The sequence below is a fragment of the Scyliorhinus canicula genome, chromosome 30, assembly GCF_902713615.1.
Source record: "Scyliorhinus canicula chromosome 30, sScyCan1.1, whole genome shotgun sequence".
In the NCBI taxonomy this organism is placed as follows: domain Eukaryota; kingdom Metazoa; phylum Chordata; class Chondrichthyes; order Carcharhiniformes; family Scyliorhinidae; genus Scyliorhinus; species Scyliorhinus canicula.
In genome coordinates, this window is record NC_052175.1 from 12,517,709 (window position 1) to 12,537,384 (window position 19,676).

Sequence of the window (19,676 nt, forward strand, 5' to 3'; positions counted from 1 at the left end):
ATCTCTCTCTGCAAACTGAAGACTGCCTCCTAATCAATTGGGTGATTTCAAAGTGCTGACTGCTCTCAATACTGAATTTAAACCTGATCTCTGTGTTAAAAAGGGTCTTTTGTCTTAAGGATGTTAATAAGGAAAGATTAAGAGTAACTTATAGAGTACTATATTTGTGGGAAGGACTGGTGTAAGATTACCTTTAAGAAATAGGTGTTTATAAATTGGTGTGTATACGTATCTGCAGTGAGAGTACCTTTAAGAAATGGGTGTTTATTACTGCTGTGATGTCAGAGAATGGGTGGAGCTGGGCTGTCTGTCAGTTTTTACTTTCGTTTTAGGCTGTTTGCTGCAGGGTGGGTTTGGTTTCATTTTAGTTTTAGAGAAGCTGCAATCACAGCAGGGTGTGTGTGAATCTCTGCAAGCTTATGCATGCCCATTTGCTGATTTCAACGTGATAACTGTTCTCAGTAGTGAAGTTAAACCTGATGTCTTTCTGTTAAAAGGTGTTTTTAAGTCTTATGGGTTATAAGAAAAGCTTAAAGTATTACTTAGTGTTGTAGTCTTTGGGGGGTGTATTTGAATTGATGGTTGCTTAGATGCTCACTGTATGTTTTGCAAAGGTTAACTTGAGTTCATAGAATAAACATTGTTTTGCTTTAAAAAATACTTTTCCGTTTCTGCTGTACCACACCTGTAGAGTGGGCCGTGTGCTCCCCACACCACAATCTGTGGGTCAGGTGAACTCCATGATACACTTTGGGCTTCTCTAAACCCTGGTGTCATGAGAATGTCACTTTAAGAAATGTTTGTCTGCTCAAGTGGCTGCAGTGATGTCAGAGTGTTGGTGGAGCTGAGCTCTGGCTCTGCTTTTTAGTTTCGCTTCGAGGAAAAGCTTGGGTGTGTCTGTGTTTTACCCAAATTACCCCAAACCATTCAAAGTGGCGGTCGATGCGAGTGATGTGGGCGTAGGTGCGGTGTTTCTACAAGACGACGGCGAAGGGCTAGAGCGGCCGATTGGTTACTTTTCAAAAAAATTGAATTCTCACCAGAAGACGTATTCCACGATTGAGAAGGAGACTTTGAGCCTGGTGCTGGCTTTGCAACATTTTCAAATTTATGTGACCAGCGATCCGTCTGGCAGCACGGTAGCATAGTGGTTAGCACAATTGCTTCACAGGCCCAGGGTCCCAGGTTCGATTCCCGGCTGGGTCACTGTCTGTGCGGAGTCTGCACGTTCTCCCCGTGTGTGCGTGGGTTTCCTCCGGGTGCTCCGGTTTCCACCCACAGTCCAAAGATGTGCAGGTTAGGTGGATTGGCCGTGCTAAATTGGCCCTTAGTGTCCAAAGATGTGCAGGTTAGGTGGATTGGCCGTGCTAAATTGTCCCTAGTGTTCAAAATTGCCCTTAGTGTTGGGTGGGGTTCCTCTATAGGGTGGATGTGGGCAAATTAAGTGGGTTGCTCTTTCCAAGGTCCGATGCAGACTCGATGGGCCGAATGGCCTCCGTCTGTACTGTAAATTCTATGATGTCATTATTCTATGATGATCATAATCCACTGACGTTTTAGGAGCGATTCCGGAATAACAATGCAAGACTGGAGTTTATTGTTATGGCCATTTCATTTAAAAATAGTACATGTGGCAGGACGAGAAAACGTGATAGCCGATGCTTTGTCAAGAACGTGATGACGAGTTACAAGACGAAGAACTAAAATGGACTATGCTAATATGCCTGTTTGTATGTGTTGTTTTTTTAAAATGAAAAAGTATATTTACTGTCTGCATTTCTTAAAGTGATAGTGAAAAGGTGAGAAATGAAACCATCTTGAAGGTAATGGTTTATTTATTTTTTCTTGGGGGGAGGTGTCAGGGGAATGTCACTTTAAGAAATGTTTGTCTGCTCAAGTGGCTGCTGTGATGTCAGAGTGTGGGTGGAGCTGAGCTCTGGCTCTGCTTTTTAGTTTTAGTTTCGAAGGAAAGGCTTGGGTGTGTCTGTTTTTTTCTTAGTTTCGTTGTAGTGTTGGAGCTGAAGCCAGCCAAAGTAGGTAATTTTGAACTCCCTGCCATCTGCGGGTTCGGGGGGGAGGGCTGTGGGTTTGGGGGGGGCTGTATGTTTGGGGCGGCGCTGTGGGTTTGGGGGTGGGCTGTGGGTTTGGGCTGGCTGTGGGTTGGGGGGCTGTGGGTTTGGGGTGGCTGTGGGTTGGGGGGGCTGTAGGTTTGGGGGTGGGCTGTGGGTTTGGGGTGGCTGTGGGTTGGGGGGGGCTTTGGGTTTGGGGGGCTGTGGGTTTGGGGGGGCTGTGGGTTTGGGGGGGCTGTGGGTTTGGGGGGGCTGTGGGTTTGGGGGGGCTGTGGGTTTGGCGGTGGGCTGTGGGTTTGGGGGGGCTGTGGGTTTGGGGGGGCTGTGGGTTTGGGGGGGCTGTGGGTTTGGGGGGGCTGTGGGTTTGGGGGGGCTGTGGGTTTGGGGGGGCTGTGGGTTTGGGGGGGCTGTGGGTTTGGGGGGGCTGTGGGTTTGGGGGGGCTGTGGGTTTGGGTCATCATTACCAGATTGTCATTGATACACAATGACATCATAACCGGGTCGCAATTGATACACAATGACATCATAAAGGGTTGCCATTGATACACAATGACATCATCACACCACTCATTGTCAGATAACAGCGACATCATGACTTCCGGGGCGATTACATCATCAATGTGGTCATGCGATGACATTGTCACAAGTGCGCCATTGTGACGAGCGGTGACCCCTCTCCTTCTGTCACATGGTGCTGATGTCATACGATGCTGCCACATGACATCGTGGTCACGGCCCGAAGTCTGTGAAACACTGGGGGGGGGTAAGTTTGACTTGAATATCAGCGTTTCGGTTCAGCGCATCGAGTTCCCGTGTTAGGGTCAGAGACAATGAACGTTTGGCTGGGCTGAACATCAGAACCTCGAGCCTGGTCCGCCGTTCCACAACAACATGGTGGGGCTTGACCTCCTCCACACCCACCCACCTCCATAACCCAGGACGGGCTGTGTGGGGGGGGGGGGGCTAACAGCTCTCCGAGGGAAGATATTCCTCCTCATCGCCCCCTCAACTGAAGTTGGGCTCCCCTTGTTCCAGATTTCACCCACGAGGAGGAAACACCTGCTCAGCATCCACCCCGTCAATCCCATGGTGGGAGTGGGCTATTAGACACAATACGGTACACTTTGTACTTCAAGGGGTTTCTTGACCTGGTGGGGTCGAAGGTCAGACAGCACATCTCAGTGTAGATCAGCGTTTTTCAAATTATTTTCCCCGGGACCCACGTTTATCAACCCGACGACCTTTGCGACCCACACCTGCCGACCTTCGGGACCCACACCTGCCGACCTTCGCGACCCACACCTGCCGACCTTTGGGACCCACACCTGCTGACCTTCACGACCCACACCTGCCTACCTTCGCGACCCACACCTGCCGACCTTCGGGACCCACACCTGCTGACCTTTGCGACCCATGCTGGCCAGCCGCCGTGGGTCGCGAAGGTCGGCCGGCGTGGGTCGCGAAGGTTGACTGGCATGGGTCATGAAGGCCGGATGGCGGGGTCGCGAAGTTCTGTCGGCGTGGGTCGCAAAGGTCGGCCAGAGTGGGTCGCAAAGGTCGGCCAGAGTGGGTCGCAAAGGTCGGCCAGCGTGGGTCGCGAAGGTCGGCAGGTGTGGGTCCCGAAGGTCGGCCAGAGTGGGTCGCAAAGGTCGGTCAGCGTGGGTCGCGAAGGTCGGCAGGTGTGGATCGCAAAGGTCGGCCAGAGTGGGTCGCAAAGGTCGGCCAGCGTGGGTCGCGAAGGTCGGCAGGTGTGGGTCCCGAAGGTCGGCCAGAGTGGGTCGCAAAGGTCGGCCAGCGCGGGTCGCGAAGGTCGGCAGGTGTGGATCCCGAAGGTCGGCCAGAGTGGGTCGCAAAGGTCGGCCAGCGTGGGTCGCGAAGGTCGGCCAGAGTGGGTCGCGAAGGTCGGCCAGAGTGGGTCGCGAAGGTCGGCAGGTGTGGGTCCCGAAGGTCGCCAAGTGTGGGTCGCAAAGGTCGGCCAGTGTGGGTCGCAAAGGTCGGCAGGTGTGGATCGCAAAGGTCGGCCAGAGTGGGTCGCAAAGGTCGGCCAGAGTGGATCCCGAAGGTCGGCAGGTGTGGGTCCCGAAGGTCGGCCAGAGTGGGTCGCGAAGGTCGGCCAGTGTGGGTCGCAAAGGTCGGCCAGTGTGGGTCGCGAAGGTCGGCAGGTGTGGGTCCCAAAGGTCGGCCAGAGTGGGTCGCGAAGGTCGGCAGGTGTGGGTCCCAAAGGTCGGCCAGTGTGGGTCGCAAAGGTCGGCCAGAGTGGGTCGCGAAGGTCGGCTGGCGTGGGTCCAAAGGTCGGCCAGTGTGGGTCGCGAAGGTCGGCAGGTGTGGGTCCCAAAGGTTGGCCAGTGTGGGTCGCGAAGGTCGGCAAGTGTGGATCCCGAAGGTCGGCCAGAGTGGGTCGCAAAGGTCGGCCAGAGTGGGTCGCGAAGGTCGGCCAGAGTGGGTCGCGAAGGTCGGCCAGAGTGGGTCGCGAAGGTCGGCCAGAGTGGGTCGCGAAGGTCGGCCAGAGTGGGTCGTGAAGGTCGGCCAGAGTGGGTCCCGAAGGTCGGCCAGAGTGGGTCGCAAAGGTCGGCCAGTGTGGGTCGCGAAGGTCGGCCAGAGTGGGTCGCGAAGGTCGGCCAGAGTGGGTCCCGAAGGTCGGCCAGAGTGGGTCCCGAAGGTCGGCCAGAGTGGGTCGCAAAGGTCGGCCAGTGTGGGTCGCGAAGGTCGGCAGGTGTGGGTCCCGAAGGTCGGCCAGCGTGGGTCGCGAAGGTCGGCCAGAGTGGGTCCCGAAGGTCGGCGGCGTTAGCACCGACATCCCTTCCACCCTAAAATGCCTCCTCAGCTGATTCCATATCTTCACCGTGGACTGGACCATTGGGCTGCCTGAATACCTACTCGGAGCCATTGGCAATGCTGCCGTCACCATAACCCTCAAACTAGACCCCTTACAAGATCCCTCCTCCATCCTAACCCACTCTACCCCTTCTCCTTCCCACCACTGCCGCACCTTGTCCACATTCGCCGCCCAATAATAATGAAGCAAGTTTGGCAACGCCAACCCCCCCTGCTGCCTCTGCCTCTATAGCAGCACCCCCCCCCCCCCTCGGCTGCCTCTGTAACAGGGTCCTCCCCACCCTCGGCACCTTACCCGCCCATACAAAGTCAGAGATGACCGTGTCCACTTTCCGAAAAACGGCCTTTGGTATAAAGATCGGGAGAGCCTGAAAGATAAACAAGAACCTTGGCAGAATATTCATTTTCGCCACTTGGCCCCTCCCCGCCAACGTTAAGTGCCGTGTATCCCACCTCTTAAGATCCTCCCTGGCCTCCGCCACCAGCTTCGTTAAGTTCCACTTATGGAGCCCAGTCCATTCCCTCGCTACCTGAATCCCTAAGTACCGACACGATCCTTCGCTACCGTAAATGGCATCCCCGCTAAATTAGCCCGCTGTGCCAGCTCATTCACCGGGAATACCTGGCTTTTCCCTACATTCGGCTTGTATCCTGAGAACTCTCCCCAACAGGCCCATAATCCTTCCCATACTCTCCAACGGATCTGAAGCATACAGCAAGAGGTCATCGGCATTGAGCGACACCCGATGCTCCCTCTGTCCCCTCATTATCCCCTGCCACTCTGCCAACCCCTGAGAGCCATCGCCAATGGCTCTATGGCCAGCGCAAACAGCAGCGGCGACAGCGGGCACCCCTGCCTCGTACCCCTGTGTATGTCAAAGCCTCGTGAGCTCATATCATTCGTCCTCACCCTCGCTCTTGCCGCCACATACAGGAACCGCACCCATGCCACAAATCGCGGCCCAAACCTCGAACAAGTACCGCCACTCCACCCGATCAAATGCTTTCTCCGCGTCCATGGACACCAGCCCCTCCGGTACCAGAGCGCTTGACGGATTCAACGCTACATTCAACAGCCGTCTGATATTAATCGTGAGCTGCCTGCCCTTCACGAAGTCTGTTTGATCTTCTGCAACCACCCCCCCGGGACTCAATCCTCCACCCTCCCCGCCAACAACTTAGCCAATACTTTCACATCCGTGTTCAATAGTGATGGGTCCATATGACCCACAATCCACCGGGTCCTTCCCTTTATTTTGGATTAGTGTGATTACTGCCTGCTTCATCGTCTCCGCCAACTCCCCCCTTCTCTAGTGCTTCATTAAACGCCCCCAACAGATGTGGTGCCAGGTCCGTTGCAAATTCCTGATAAAATTCTGCCGGGTACCCATCCGGCCCAGGGGCCTTCCCCGACTTCTTCATACCCCTGAGCACCTCCCTCAGCCCCAGGGGCTCCTCCAACGCCTGCCTCTTGGCTTCCTCCGCCTGGGGAAATTCCAGCTCGTCCAGAAACCACCCCATATCCCCCTCCTGGGTCTGCCTCATAAAGTCCCTGGTAATACTCTCTAAATGCCTCATTTATCTTCCCTGGCTCTGACACCACATCCCCAGCCTCCTCAGCTGGTGCGCTCGTCTTCCCCCCTGAGGCACGATCAATTGTACAAAGACTAAGGTTGGATACAACTGAGGCTTTATTGCAGTAAGATGTGTGGCCTCCTTCAGCAGCTGGCCAAATGGCTGCTGAATAGAGGACACGCATATTTATACTCCTCCTACTGGGCGGAGCCAGCAGGCAGGGGGCTACCGGCAAACCTGTAGTACAGGTCCTACCTTACATCACCTAAGACAGGTGTAACAGTGGTTTACCACATCCCCATACTTATATTGCACCCGCCTTGCCCTACGCAGTTGCCCTACCCCCCTCCCTGTGTCAGCCTGTCAAGTTGCCCCAGCAACTTTTTCCTCCTCGCCAATCCCTCCACAATGGCCACCCTCGAATATTCCCTGTCCGCCTCCACTATCCCGCTCACTAGATAGTCATGTTCCTCCGTCCTTTCCCTATCCGCACGAGCCTTAAACAAAATAATTCCCCCCCCCCAACCCACTGCCTTCAGTGCTTCCCACAAAATGGCCGCCAAAATGGCTTCCCATTCTGATTGAACATACGTACTCCTCAATCACCGCCCCCCCCCCCACCTCATCACAAAATCCTCCATCCGCCAACAACCCTGAATCAAACCTCCACCCCGGCCTCTGCTCTCGCCCCGTACTGAACCGAATATCCAGCCAGTGGGGCGCACGGTCCGGGATAACGACCCCCGCACACTCTGCCCCCTCCACCCCAACCAAAATCTCCCGACTCACTACAAAGTAATCAATTCTCAAATACACCTCATAGACGTGTGAAAAGAAGGAATACTCCGTCCCTCCTGGGTTCTGAAAGCGTCTCCATAAACCCCCCCCCCCCCCCCCCCCCCCAGCTCCCTTGCCATTCGTACCCTACCCATCGACCTGGGGCTCGATCTATCCACCCTCGGTTCCAGGACACAGTTAAAATCTCCCTCCCCCCCATGATCAACTGGTGCGTGGCCAAATCCGGGATTTCTGCCAGCAACCTCCTCATAAAACCCACATCGTCCCAATTTGGGGCCTACACATTTACCAACACTACCGGAGCCTCTTCCAATACCCCACTCACAATCACATATCTCCCACCCGGATCCCTCACCTCCTTCCCACTCACAAATCCCATTTTTATGCCCATTAAAATCGCCACACCCCTCGATTTCGAATCAAACCCCGAGTGAAAAACCTGCCCAACCCACCCCTTCCTTAACCTAACCTGGCCCTTCACACGGGGCAGTGTCTCTTGCAAAAAGACAACCGCCGCTTTCAAGCCCATGAGGTGCGCGAACACCCGCGACTTTTGAACCGGCCCATTCAGCCCCACATTACCGGCCTAATCGCAGGCTTACGCCACCAATCCCCTCTACCGTCCATCGTCTTCCCTCCGAAACTCCCGCCCCCCCCCCCTTAATTCCACCCTATACCTAGCCCATCCCAGATGGCCCCTTTCTCCGCCCGTGACCATCTGTCACCCCCTGCCAGGGGCAGTACGGTAGCATAGTGGTTAGCACAATTGATTCACAGCTCCAGGGGTCCCAGGTTCGATTCCTGGCTTGGGTCACTGTCTGTGCGGAGTCTGCACGTTCTCCCCGTGAGTGCGTGGGTTTCCTCCGGGTGCTCCGGTTTCCTCCCACAGCCCAAAGGTGTGCGGGTTAGGTGGATTGGTTGTGCTAAATTGCCCTTAGTGTCTAAAATTTGTAACGAGTCTGCACGTTCCCGCCCCCCCTCCCCCCCCCACCCCGTGCCTTCCTCCGGGTGCTCCGGTTTCCTCCCACAAGTCCCGAAAGACGCGTAGGTTATGCGTGGGTCGGCCATGTTGGATTGCCCCTTGGCGTCGGAAGGTTACACTGGGCTGCGAGATGTCAAGAACAAAGAAACGTACAGCACAGGAACAGGCCCTTCGGCCCTCCAAGCCCGTGCCGACCATGCTGCCCGTCCAAACTAAAATCTACACTTCCAGGGTCCTTATCCCTCTATTCCCATCCTATTCATGTATTTGTCAAGATGCCCCTTAAACGGGCAGCACGGTGGCCTAGTGGTTAGCACAACCGCCTCACGGCGCTGAGGTCCCAGGTTCGATCCCGGCTCTGGGTCACTGTCCGTGTGGAGTTTGCACGTTCTCCCCGTGTCTGCGTGGGTTTCGCCCCCACAACCCAAAAATGTGCAGAGTAGGTGGATTGGTCACGCTAAATTGCCCCTTAATTGGAAAAAATAATTGGCTAATCTAAATTTAAAAAAAAAAAAAAAAAAAAAAAAAAAAAAAAAAAAAAAAGATGCCCCTTAAACGTCACTATCGTCCCTGCTTCCACCACCTCCTCCGGCAGCGAGTTCCAGCCACCCACTACCCTCTGTGTAAAAAAAACTTGCCTCGTACATCTCCTCTAAACCTTGCCCCTCGCACCTTAAACCTATGCCCCCCTAGTAATCGACCGTTCGATGTCGAGGGACTGCGGGGGCCTGGGTAAGGATTGCCCTTTCAGAGGGACGGTACAGACCCGGTGGGCTTTCTTCTGCGCCGTCGTGATTTCGAGGGGCTGGTTTTGCTCACCGGGCCAAATCGCCGACTTTTAAAGCAGGCCAGCAGCGCGGTTCGATTCCCCGTACCGGCCTCCCCCGGGGGCTGGGCGACTAGGGGCTTTTCAATGAAGCCGACTCGTGACACTGAGCGATTTTCATTTCATGTGAGTGGATGGGGGGGGAGAGAGAGAGCGAGATTGGGGAGCAGTCCAGAAAGGGTCAGAGCAAGTGTGAGAGGCGGTGTGTGTGTGGGGGGGAGGGAGGGGGGGGAGGGGAGTGTGCGACAGGGACAAAAGGCGAGTCGAGTCCAGGCAGCTGCTGCTAGGGCCCCTGTTGAATCGATCAGGCGTGGCAAGATCAGCCAGTCGGCGCTGCATTGCAGGGGCGAATAATCAGCTGGGTTGAGGAGAGAGGGGAGGGCGTCTCCTTATACACTGTCATCACACAGACACACACGCACACACACAAAGAGCAGCCTTCAACCAGCCAGTGTCTCGTGCGGACGAACCCAATTTCACTTTCAGAACAGAAAAAGGTCAGTGCCTGTTTTTTTTGCTTTCCTCAAATTGTTTTTCCAAACCCCCCCCACACAAGTATTTATTTGGATAATTACCCCCTGTGCTTGGCATCTGTCAGGATTTCAAATCGCCTCGTCATGCACAGCCAGTCAGAAAAGGTTTCCACTCGCTCGCCTCAGGTTTTTGACTGGAGCCGTTGTTGTTGTTGTTTTTTTTTGTTTTGAATTACGTTCGGGCACCCGAAATTAGTTCGATTTTAGCGAAAACCTTTCTCTCTCCTCCGACGGGACGGACGGGCGAGTTTCCGCCATTTGAAAATCTGGAGAAAAATCAGCCAGCGGGCCGGTCTGTTTGTCGAGGTCTATTTCTGGCTCGTTGGGTCTGATCTAAACTGACCGTCTCCGCAGGAAGGATAGCAGTGGTTGGCACGGGGGACCGGGGAGGGGTGGGGGGGGGGGGGGGGGGGGGGGTCAGGCTGGCTCACGACTCTGCCCCCCCCCCCTCCCCCACCCCCGTCCCCACCCCCGTCCCCCCAGTCTCGTAGAAGAATCATAGGATCCTTACAGTGCAGAAGGAGGCCACTCGGCCCATCGAAGGCCGCACCGATTCTCTCAAAGAGCGCCCTAACCCCCCCCCCCCACCCTCCCCCACCGCCCTATTGCCATCACCTCAACTAACCTTTGGACACCAAGGGGCAATGTCTAGCGCGTCCAGACCACCTGATCGGCACATCTTTGGACTATGGGGGGAAACCCCGGGGGGGGGGGGGCATCTGGGTGGAAACCCACGCAGACACGGAGTTGAGGAGGGGGAGGGGGGGGGGGGGGCACATGCAAACTCCGCGCAGACGTTCACCCCGAGGCCGGGATCGAACCCGGGTCCCTGGAGCTGTGATTCAGCAGTGCTAACCCACTGTGCTCCGCCCCCCCCCCCCCCCCCAACCAGCTCCCCCCCGCCCCTTGGTGGAGAGGGAGAGCCAGTCGGGGGGGGGGGGGAGGGGGGGGGGGGGCGAGCGACTCGGGCTGCCGCCGGGGGGGGGGGGGGGCTGTCACGTTTCACACCTCGCCCCAGAACGGTACTGAGGAACATTGATAGCGCGGAGTGTAACGTGGATCACAGGTGGAGTATTTCGATGGCATCGTATCGTAGGGGCACGTCCGTGAGGCCTTGTGCCCGTCGGTGGTTTTTAATTAGATGCGGGCATCGATCGCCGACTCATCGCGCCCGTCCCACCGGCCATTTTGTTTTTAAACATTGAGCCGCCATTGTTAACGGCTGCCCCAATGCACAAGAGCAAAAATGGTAACTCCCCCCCCCCCCCCCCCCCCAAACCCGTCCCACCATACCTCTTCCTCTTGCTCCGCATTTACTGGCCGCCGTGATCCCTAGTCAGAGAGAGTGAAGCCTTTGCCGTGTCCCCCCCCCCCCCCCAGTCACGAGCTCAGGACATCCCAGGGTGCCCCGGGGGTGGGGGGGTGGGGGGGGGGGGCTTTAGCTGAGTGTTTCTCGAGCCCCCGCATTCCACCTCATAAGGCTGGCCCACCCTCCGCTGGGCCCGATCCCTGACACCCTGGCAGTGGCATCATCGGTGCCAGGCTGCCACCCTGCCCAGAGGCCGACCGCCCCGGGGGGGGGGGCAAGACGGGCACATCCCTCTCCAGCGCGGAGTGGCCGTTGGGTCCCACCCACTAAATTCTGACGGGGCTCCCCCAGGTAGAGGGGGTAAGGCTGTTTCCCCTGGGTGGTGGGCTCGAGGTACAGGGGACAGGGCCTCACAATACGGGGCAGACCATTTAGGATAGAGGTGAGGAGGAATTCCGTCACTCAAAGGGTGGCAAATCGGTGTGGAGTCTGCACATCCTCCCCGCGTGTGCGTGGGTTTCCTCCGGGTGCTCCGGTTTCCTCCCACAGTCCAAAGATGTGCAGGTTAGGTGGATTGGCCGTGCTAAATTGTCCCTTAGTGTCCAAAATTGCCCTTAGTGTTGGGTGGGGTTACTGGGTTATGGGGATAGGGTGGAGGTGTGGGGTTGGGTGCAAGAGCCAGTGCAGACTCGATGGGCTGAATGGCCTCCTTCTGGACTGTAAATTCTATAATTCTATGAAATTCTTTGGAGGGTCAATCGCTGAAGATGTTATTACCCGTCCCCTAATTGCCCCTTGAGCGTCTCGATTGGGTTGTTTCAGAGGCTTAAGAGTCAACCCCATTGCTGTGTGTGTGTGGGAGGGGGAAGGGGGGAGTCTGCTCCACCATTCAATCATGGCTGATATTTTTCTCATCCCCATTCTCCTGCCTTCTCCCCATAACCCCAATCCCCTTATTAATCCAGAGCCTATCTATCTCTGTCTTAAAGACACTCAATGATTTGGCCTCCACAGCCTTCTGCGGCAAAGAGTTCCACAGATTCACCACCCTCTGGCTGAAGAAATTCCTCCTCATCTCTGTTTTAAAGGATCGTCCCTTCAGTCTGAGATGGTGTCCTCTGTGTCTAGTTTTTCCTACAAGTGGAAACATCCTGTCCACGTCCACTCTATCCAGGCCTCGCAGTATCCTGTAAGTTTCAATAAGGTCCCCCCTCATCCTTCTAACTTCAACGAGTACAGACGCAAAGTCCTCATCCATTCCTCATACGACAAGCTCTTCATTCCAGGGATCATTCTTGTGAACCTCCTCTGGACCCTTTCCAAGGCCCAGCACAGCCTTCCTTAGATACAGGGCACCAAAACTGCTCACAATACTCCAAATGGGGTCTGACCAGAGCCTTATACAGCCTCAGAAGTACATCCCTGCTCTTGCATTCGAGCCCTCTCGACATGAATGCTAACATTGCATTTTCTTCTTAACTGCCGACTGAACCTGCACGGTAGCATTGTGGATAGCACAATCGCTTCACAGCTCCAGGGTCCCAGGTTCGATTCCGGCTTGGGTCACTGTCTGTGTGGAGTCGCACATCCTCCCCGTGTGTGCGTGGGTTTCCTCCGGGTGCTCCGGTTTCCTCCCACAGTCCAAAGGTGTGCAGGTTAGGTGGATTGGCCGTGATAAATTGTCCCTTAGTGTCCAAAGTTGCCCTTAGTGCTGGGTGGGGTTACTGGGTTATGGGGATAGGGTAGTGTTAACCTTGGGTAGGGTGCTCTTTCCAGGGGCCGGTGCAGACTCGATGGGCCGAATGGCCTCCTTCTGCACTGTAAATTCTATGAATTGTGAACAAGGACTCCCAAGTCCCTTTGTGCTTCAGATTTCCTGAGTATTTCCCCATTTGGAAAATAGTCTATGCCTCCACTCTTCTTTCCAGAGGCACTAGAGAAGGCGAATGAAAGGTCCACGAGGATGACACCAGAACTGAGAGGTTCGAGCTGTCAGGAAAGGCTGAATAGGCCATGGGGGGGGGGGGTCTCTTCTCTAGAAAAGAGAGGGTCGGGGAGGGGAGAGTGACCTGATAGGAACAGGCCCTTCGGCCCTCCAAGCCTGTGCCGACCATGCTGCCCGTCTGAACTAAAATCTTCTACACTTCCGGGGTCCGTATCGCTCTATTCCCATCCTATTCATGTATTTGTCAAGATGCCCCTTAAACGTCACTATCGTCCCGGCTTCCACCACCTCCTCCGGCAGCGAGTTCCAGGCACCCACTACCCTCTGTGTAAAAAACTTTCCTCGTACATCTCCTCTCAACCTTGCCCCTCGCACTTTAAACCTTTGCCCCCTAGTAATTGACCCCTCTACCCTGGGGAAAAGCCTCTGACTATCCACTCTGTCTATGGCCCTCATAATTTTGTAGACCTCTATCAGGTCGCCCCTCAACCTCCGTCGTTCCAGTGAGAACAAACCGAGTTTATTCAACCTCTCCTCATAGCTAATGCCCTCCCTACCGGGCAACATCCTGGTAAATCTCTTCTGCACCCTCTCTAAAGCCGCCACATCCTTCTGGTAGTGTGGCGACCAGAATTGAACACTATACTCCAAGTGTGGCCTAACTAAGGTTCTATACAGCTGCAACATGACTTGCCAATTCTTATACTCAATGCCCCGGCCAATGAAGGCAAGCATGCCGTATGCCTTCTTGACTACCTTCTCCACCTGTGTCGCCCCTTTCAGTGACCTGTGGACCTGTACACCTGGATCTCTCTGACTGTCCAATACTCTTTTAAAAAATTTTTAGAGTACCCAATTAATTTTTTCCAATCAAGGGGCAATTTAGCACGGCCAATCCACCTACCCTGCACATCTTTGGGTTGTGGGAGTGAAACCCACGCAGACACGGGGAGAATGTGCAAACTCCACACAGACAGCGACCCAGAGCCGAGATCGAACCTGGGACCTCGGCGCCGTGAGGCAGCAGTGCTAACCATTGCGCCACCGTGCAGCCCCGACTGTCAATACTCTTGAGAGTTCTACCATTCACTGTATATTCCCTACCTGTATTAGAAGGGGCTGGTTTAGCACACTGGGCTAAATCGCTGGCTTTGAAAGCAGGCCAAGGCAGGCCAGCAGCACGGTTCGATTCCCGTACCAGCCTCCCCGAACAGGCGCCGGAATGTGGCGACTAGGGGCTTTTCACAGTAACTTCATTGAAGCCGACTCGTGACAATAAGCCATTTTCATTTCATTTCATCGTAGGAGGTAGCTGGACACACGCGGGAGAAAGGAATAGGAGGGGATGGGGGATGAGATCAAGAGTGGGGGGGGGGGTGGATGTGGCTCAGAATGAAGCAGAGGGGCCGAATGGCCTGTTTTTGGCGCTGCCCGTTCAATGTAGAGGCGACTCCGATTGAACTAGGTGAAACCCTGAGGGGAGTTGGGGAGGGGGTTTGGTATCGACAGGGTGGGGTGAGGAGAGGATGTTGTCTGTTGTGGGAGAATCTGGAACTCGGGGGGGAGGGGGGGGGGTGGTCGCTGTTTTAAAATAAAGGGGTCGCCCGTTTAAAAGGGGGACGAGGAGAAATATTTTCTCTCAGTGTCGCGGGAGCTCCCTTCCTCAAAAGGTGGTGGAAGAAGAATCTTCGAAGCGGTGAGGGCGAGGTTCTGGATTAACGAGGGGAGTGGGGTGAAAGGTTATCGGGGGAGGGGGCTCATTGAAGCTACAATCAGATATTGTGGGAGAGGCTCGAGGGGCCGAGAGGCCTTACTCCTGTTCCTGATTCTTACGGTCGGTGTGTATTTCACACAGTGCTGGTACAGGCCGACCCCACCCTCCACGGCAGGCGTAGAGACCCCGCCTGATAGGCCCAGCCGGGCCGCAGCCCTCCTGACACAATGGCCATTGTTCCCCGGCTTCCCCGAGGAACAAATAATCCCTTATCAAAGGAGTCGTGCTCCACCACAAGCCTTCCTGTGCAGTCCCCAGCGGCTGGGGCTGGACGGAGGGAAAGCGAGTTGCAAACGATATTTTTAAGAAGATAACAACCGCGGGGAAGGTCGGCTGGCGCTCGGAGGAAAACAAGCAATGAGTCAGCGGCGCCGGTCCCCGGGCTTCCTGCTCGCTTCCTGGCTTCCAGGGTCACTGGTCGAGCAATCCGTGTCCCCTCTGGAGACACAGGTTTAAATCCCAGCCCCCCCCCCCCCCCCCCCCCCCCCCCTCCCCTCCACACACACACACAGCAACGTGGTTGGCTCTTAACTGTCCCTCTGAAGCGAGCGATGTCCTCAATGAGCGAGCGGCTGGGTTCAAAGGGCAATTAGGGACACCGGGTCACGACCAGCCACCCCCCCCCCCCTCCCTCCCTCCCCCCAACACCCATGAAAGAATCTAAAGCAAAAAAAAACACTCCCTCGTCAGGCTAAGTATGCCTCACCGGCACCTCCTGCAGGGCGAGGGGGATACTGCGTCTCTCAGCCAGCCTACGTTCTGAGACCTGCCTCGCACGTTCTGTGGGAGGAAATCGGAGGAGAGACCCCCCCCCCCCGCCCCGCAGACACGGGGAGAACGTGCAAACTCCAGGCAGACAGTCAGCCCCCCCCCCCCCCCCCCCCCCCGCCGCCACCGAGGCCGGAATTGAACCCGGGACCCTGACGTTGTGAGCCGGCGGCGCTGGTCTCCCGGCCCACCGCTTGCGACCGCCGGGCATTCCCGACGCGCCCTCGCAGGCGGGGCGGCGGAGTCCCTTCACGCCACTGCGGCGAGAGGCAGGAAACGCGGGCCGCCCGTCCGCGCACAGCAAGATCCCGCGGCCGGCAAGCGCGGTAACGAGCCGGCTCACCTGTTGCTGTCGGCGACGTGGGTGGCGGGATAAGCATTGGGCCCAGGCCACTCAGCCCCTCCGAGCCTGCCCCCACCATTCCATAAGATCGTGGTTGCCCCGACGATTGGCGGGGCGTGGGCCTATAATCCTCGGTCACATGCTGTTTGTAAATTATCAGACACTTTGGCCAGTTTATTCACCGTAAAAAGAATATGCCCCAAGATTCTAATGCTGCCCTGACTGATCAACTGGATTGAGATGGGGGCAAGATGGCCGCCAGACATCTCAGGCCATTCGTCTGCGGAGGGTGTCTGACTCGCTGCTTTCTTCAACCCTCTTGTCCGACGTTGTGTCTCCCCCGCTGCCTGTGTGTCGAGTCTTGATTGGGGTGAGGTCTCTGGCTGGCCCGTTCTTATCCCTGTTATGGGCCAGGGTTTAGAGAAAAGTGTACCATGGAGTTCACCTGGCCCACAACTTTGAATAGATTGTGGTTATGGGGAGCACACGGGCCTACTCTACAGGCATGATGCCACAGAAATCTACAGTCCTTTTAAATTAAAACAATGTTTATTTATGAAACCAGTTAACACTTTATAAACCCACAGTAAACTTCTTAACAACTATCAACACCAATAAATCTCCCAAAAGTAGTAGCATGGTGTTATGGGAGAGGGGTTTCCAGAACCCCAAAATGTATCACGGAGTTCAACCAACCTCTCCCTTTAATGTATTGTTGCTTTTGAAGCACACAGCTTGTTCTCCGGGTGTGGTATTACAATTATGGACACGTGGGTTTTTAAACACAAAACAACGTTTATTCCATGAATTCAACTTAACCTTTTTAAATAAACATTGGATCACTTAACACCCCTTACTTCAAAGATGACCCCAAGAATAATACAACAGTAAATAATCCCTCAAAATGTTCCTTCAAACCTCCAAAAGACTTAACACCTTTAAACAGAAACACATCAGGTTAAAGACATTACTATTATGAGTTTAAATCATTCAGAGTCTTCCCTGGCAGAGATCACAGCAGATCCAGCTCACTGCAAACACAGACACACCCAAGCTCTTTTCCTCAAGCTGGCTTCCTCCTTTCAAACAGCTCACAGCGAACCAGCCAGGCACTTTTCAGCTGCTCTCTCTCAAACTGAAACCAAAAAGCAGAAGTGAGCTCAGCTCCCCCCACACTCTGACATCACTTCAGTAATATGAGCTGCTCCATTTCTTAAAGGTACATTGCTTAAACATCCATTTCCTAAAGGTACTCTCACATGACAATGGATAGAGGATTGGTTAATTAATAGAAAGCAAAGAGTCGGGATTAATGGGTGTTTCTCTGGTTGGCAATCAGTAGCTAGTGGTGTCCCTCAGGGATCAGTGTTGGGCCCACAATTGTTCACAATTCACATAGATGATTTGGAGTTGGGGACCAAGGGCAATGTGTCCAAGTTTGCAGACGACACTAAGATGAGTGGTAAAGCAAAAAGTGCAGAGGATACTGGAAGTCTGCAGAGGGATTTGGATAGGTTAAGTGAATGGGCTAGGGTCTGGCAGATGGAATACAATGTTGACAAATGTGAGGTTATCCATTTTGGTAGGAATAACAGCAAAAGGGATTATTATTTAAACGATAAAATATTAAAGCATGCCGCTGTTCAGAGAGACCTGGGTGTGCTAGTGCATGAGTCACAAAATGTTGGTTTACAGGTGCAACAGGTGATTAAGAAGGCAAATGGAATTTTGTCCTTCATTGCTAGAGGGATGGAGTTTAAGACTAGGGAGGTTATGCTGCAATTGTATAAGGTGTTAGTGAAGCCACACCTGGAGTATTGTGTTCAGTTTTGGTCTCCTTACCAGAGAAAGGACGTACTGGCGCTGGAGGGTGTGCAGAGGTGATTCACTAGGTTAATCCCAGAGCTGAAGGGGTTGGATTACGAGGAGAGGTTGGGTAGACTGGGACTGTACTCGTTGGAATTTAGAAGGATGAGGGGGGATCTTATAGAAACATATAAATTATGAAGGGAATAGATAGGATAGATGCGGGCAGGTTGTTTCCACTGGCAGGTGAAAGCAGAACTAGGGGGCATAGCCTCAAAATAAGGGGAAGTAGATTTGGGACTGACTTTAGGAGGAACTTTTTCACCCAAAGGGTTGTGAACCTATGGAATTCCTTGCCCAGTGAAGCAGTTGAGGCTCCTTCATTACATGTTTTTAAGGTAAAGATAGATAGTTTTTTGAAGAATAAAGGGATTAAGGGTTATGGTGTTCGGGCCGGAAAGTGGAGCTGAGTCCACAAAAGATCAGCCATGATCTCATTGAATGGCGGAGCAGGCTCGAGGGGCCAGATAGCCTACTCCTGCTCCTAGTTCTTATGTTCAAAGAATACAGTACTCTATAAGTAACCCGTAATAAATTCCCAAACAACATCCGGAAGACAAAAGACCCTTTTTAACACAGAGATCAGGTTTAAATTCTCTACTGAGAGCAGTCAGCATTTTGAAAATCACCCAAATGAACATTCTTTAGTTTGTAGAGAGAGCCATGCACATCTGCTGGCTTTCACGGCAACTCTTCTCTCAGAAAACGAAACGAAACACACCCTGTAACAAACAGCCTAAAGCGAAAGTAAAAAGCAGAGCCAGAGCTCAGCTCCACCCACACTCTGACATCACCGCAGCCACTTGAGCAGACAAGCATTTCTTAAAGTGGCATTCCCACGACACCTATTCTTCGGACGCTTCGCTGGCCCTCAGCCAATGAGATCGCTGAGCGAGGGTCACGACAGCCAATGGAGTTGCCGATTGCAGCTCCGCAGGGCACCGGGAACCCACCCCCGGAGATCCGCCCCCAGGTGCAGGGTCCGCACGTAAACCTATCCCTTCTAAAGCGATCTAGGTGCCAGAGAGTTTGGCCTCATCTGGGAAATCCACAACAAGCCATCTGACGAAATGGGGCTGATTATCCCCCGCTACCCTGACTTAACCCGGAACTCTCTCCCTAAACTGGTGTATTTGAGTTTGGCTGCTTGACTTCCCATCAGGCTTGTCTGTGGTTCTGACTGTGACTTTATAAAGTGTCCCGTTCTCTATCGGGCCTAAAATTCAGGCTTTTGGCCATTTTAAAACAAACAGGAACGGTTGCGATGTTGGGGTGATACGTGAAGAGTTTTCCTTTGCGATGTACTGCTCTGTCTGTTCCAAAGTCGCTCTCCCATCGAATGACGGTTCTGGAAGGTTGCTATTTTTTAAACGATTTAAATATTTCACCCCCCCCCCCCCCTCCCAATCTCTCTTTTTTTTACAGCTTTGAAGATGCTGGACTTCCTGAACAGCCAATTTGACTCCTTCCTCTTCTGGAGGACGCCCATTCCCATGATCGACCTCTCCGAGATCGAGGTGCTGGGGCTCCCTGTCCCGAATTCCGGCTCCGGAGGCCAGGCCAAACCCTACGCGCCCCAGGCCCCGTCGGAGGGCGAGAAGGACGGAACCCTGGCCAAGTACAACAGCTTCAACTTCTGGAGAGCCCCCATCGCGAGTTTCAGCAGACTGGAGTTGGAACTGCTTTGAGGCCTTTGCGACAGATGGTGCCTTCGACGAGCTAACAATGTATTGTTCGTACCTCATAAATGTTACAGTGGGCGCCCAAATATCTACTTGATTTCCCCCGTTGTATTTAGTCACCCTTCGAAATGTACTTGGCAGGGCGGATGTTTACAGTTGCAATGGTCGTTCAGGGCTCCAGTTGACCTCCTCGTTGGAAGGTGCAGTCAATGTTCATACTCCAACTTCCCATCATGCAACTGGAAGCCATTGGCCCTTCCTTTTTTTTTAAATTTAGAGTACCCAATTCATTTTTTCCAATTAAGGGGCAATTTTAGCGTGGCCAATCCACCTAACCCTGCACATCTTTGGGTTGTGGGGGCTAAACCCAT

The 19,676-nt window shown here is 54.1% G+C and overlaps 1 protein-coding gene across 3 annotated transcripts; it reads left to right on the top strand.

Annotated features, from left to right (window-relative positions):
* Positions 1-2,005: 2,005 nt before the first annotated feature.
* On the top strand, positions 2,006-19,391 carry mllt11 (MLLT11 transcription factor 7 cofactor). Of its 3 annotated transcripts, none has more exons than XM_038787276.1 (2): positions 2,006-2,037; positions 19,049-19,391. In XM_038787276.1, the coding sequence occupies exon 2, from the start codon at positions 19,057-19,059 to the stop codon at positions 19,309-19,311; it is 255 nt and encodes an 84-aa protein (XP_038643204.1). In that variant the 5' UTR covers positions 2,006-2,037; positions 19,049-19,056; the 3' UTR covers positions 19,312-19,391. The 3 variants fall into 3 exon arrangements, with proteins under 3 accessions (XP_038643204.1, XP_038643205.1, XP_038643203.1); XM_038787277.1 differs by lacking the exon at positions 2,006-2,037 and adding an exon at positions 2,754-2,831; XM_038787275.1 differs by lacking the exon at positions 2,006-2,037 and adding an exon at positions 9,399-9,582.
* Positions 19,392-19,676: the final 285 nt, after the last annotated feature.

Excerpts from the sequence above, each read along its gene's own strand:
- mllt11 (XM_038787276.1), top strand. The coding sequence starts at position 19,057 with ATGCTGGACTTCCTGAACAGCCAATTTGACTCCTTCCTCTTCTGGAGG.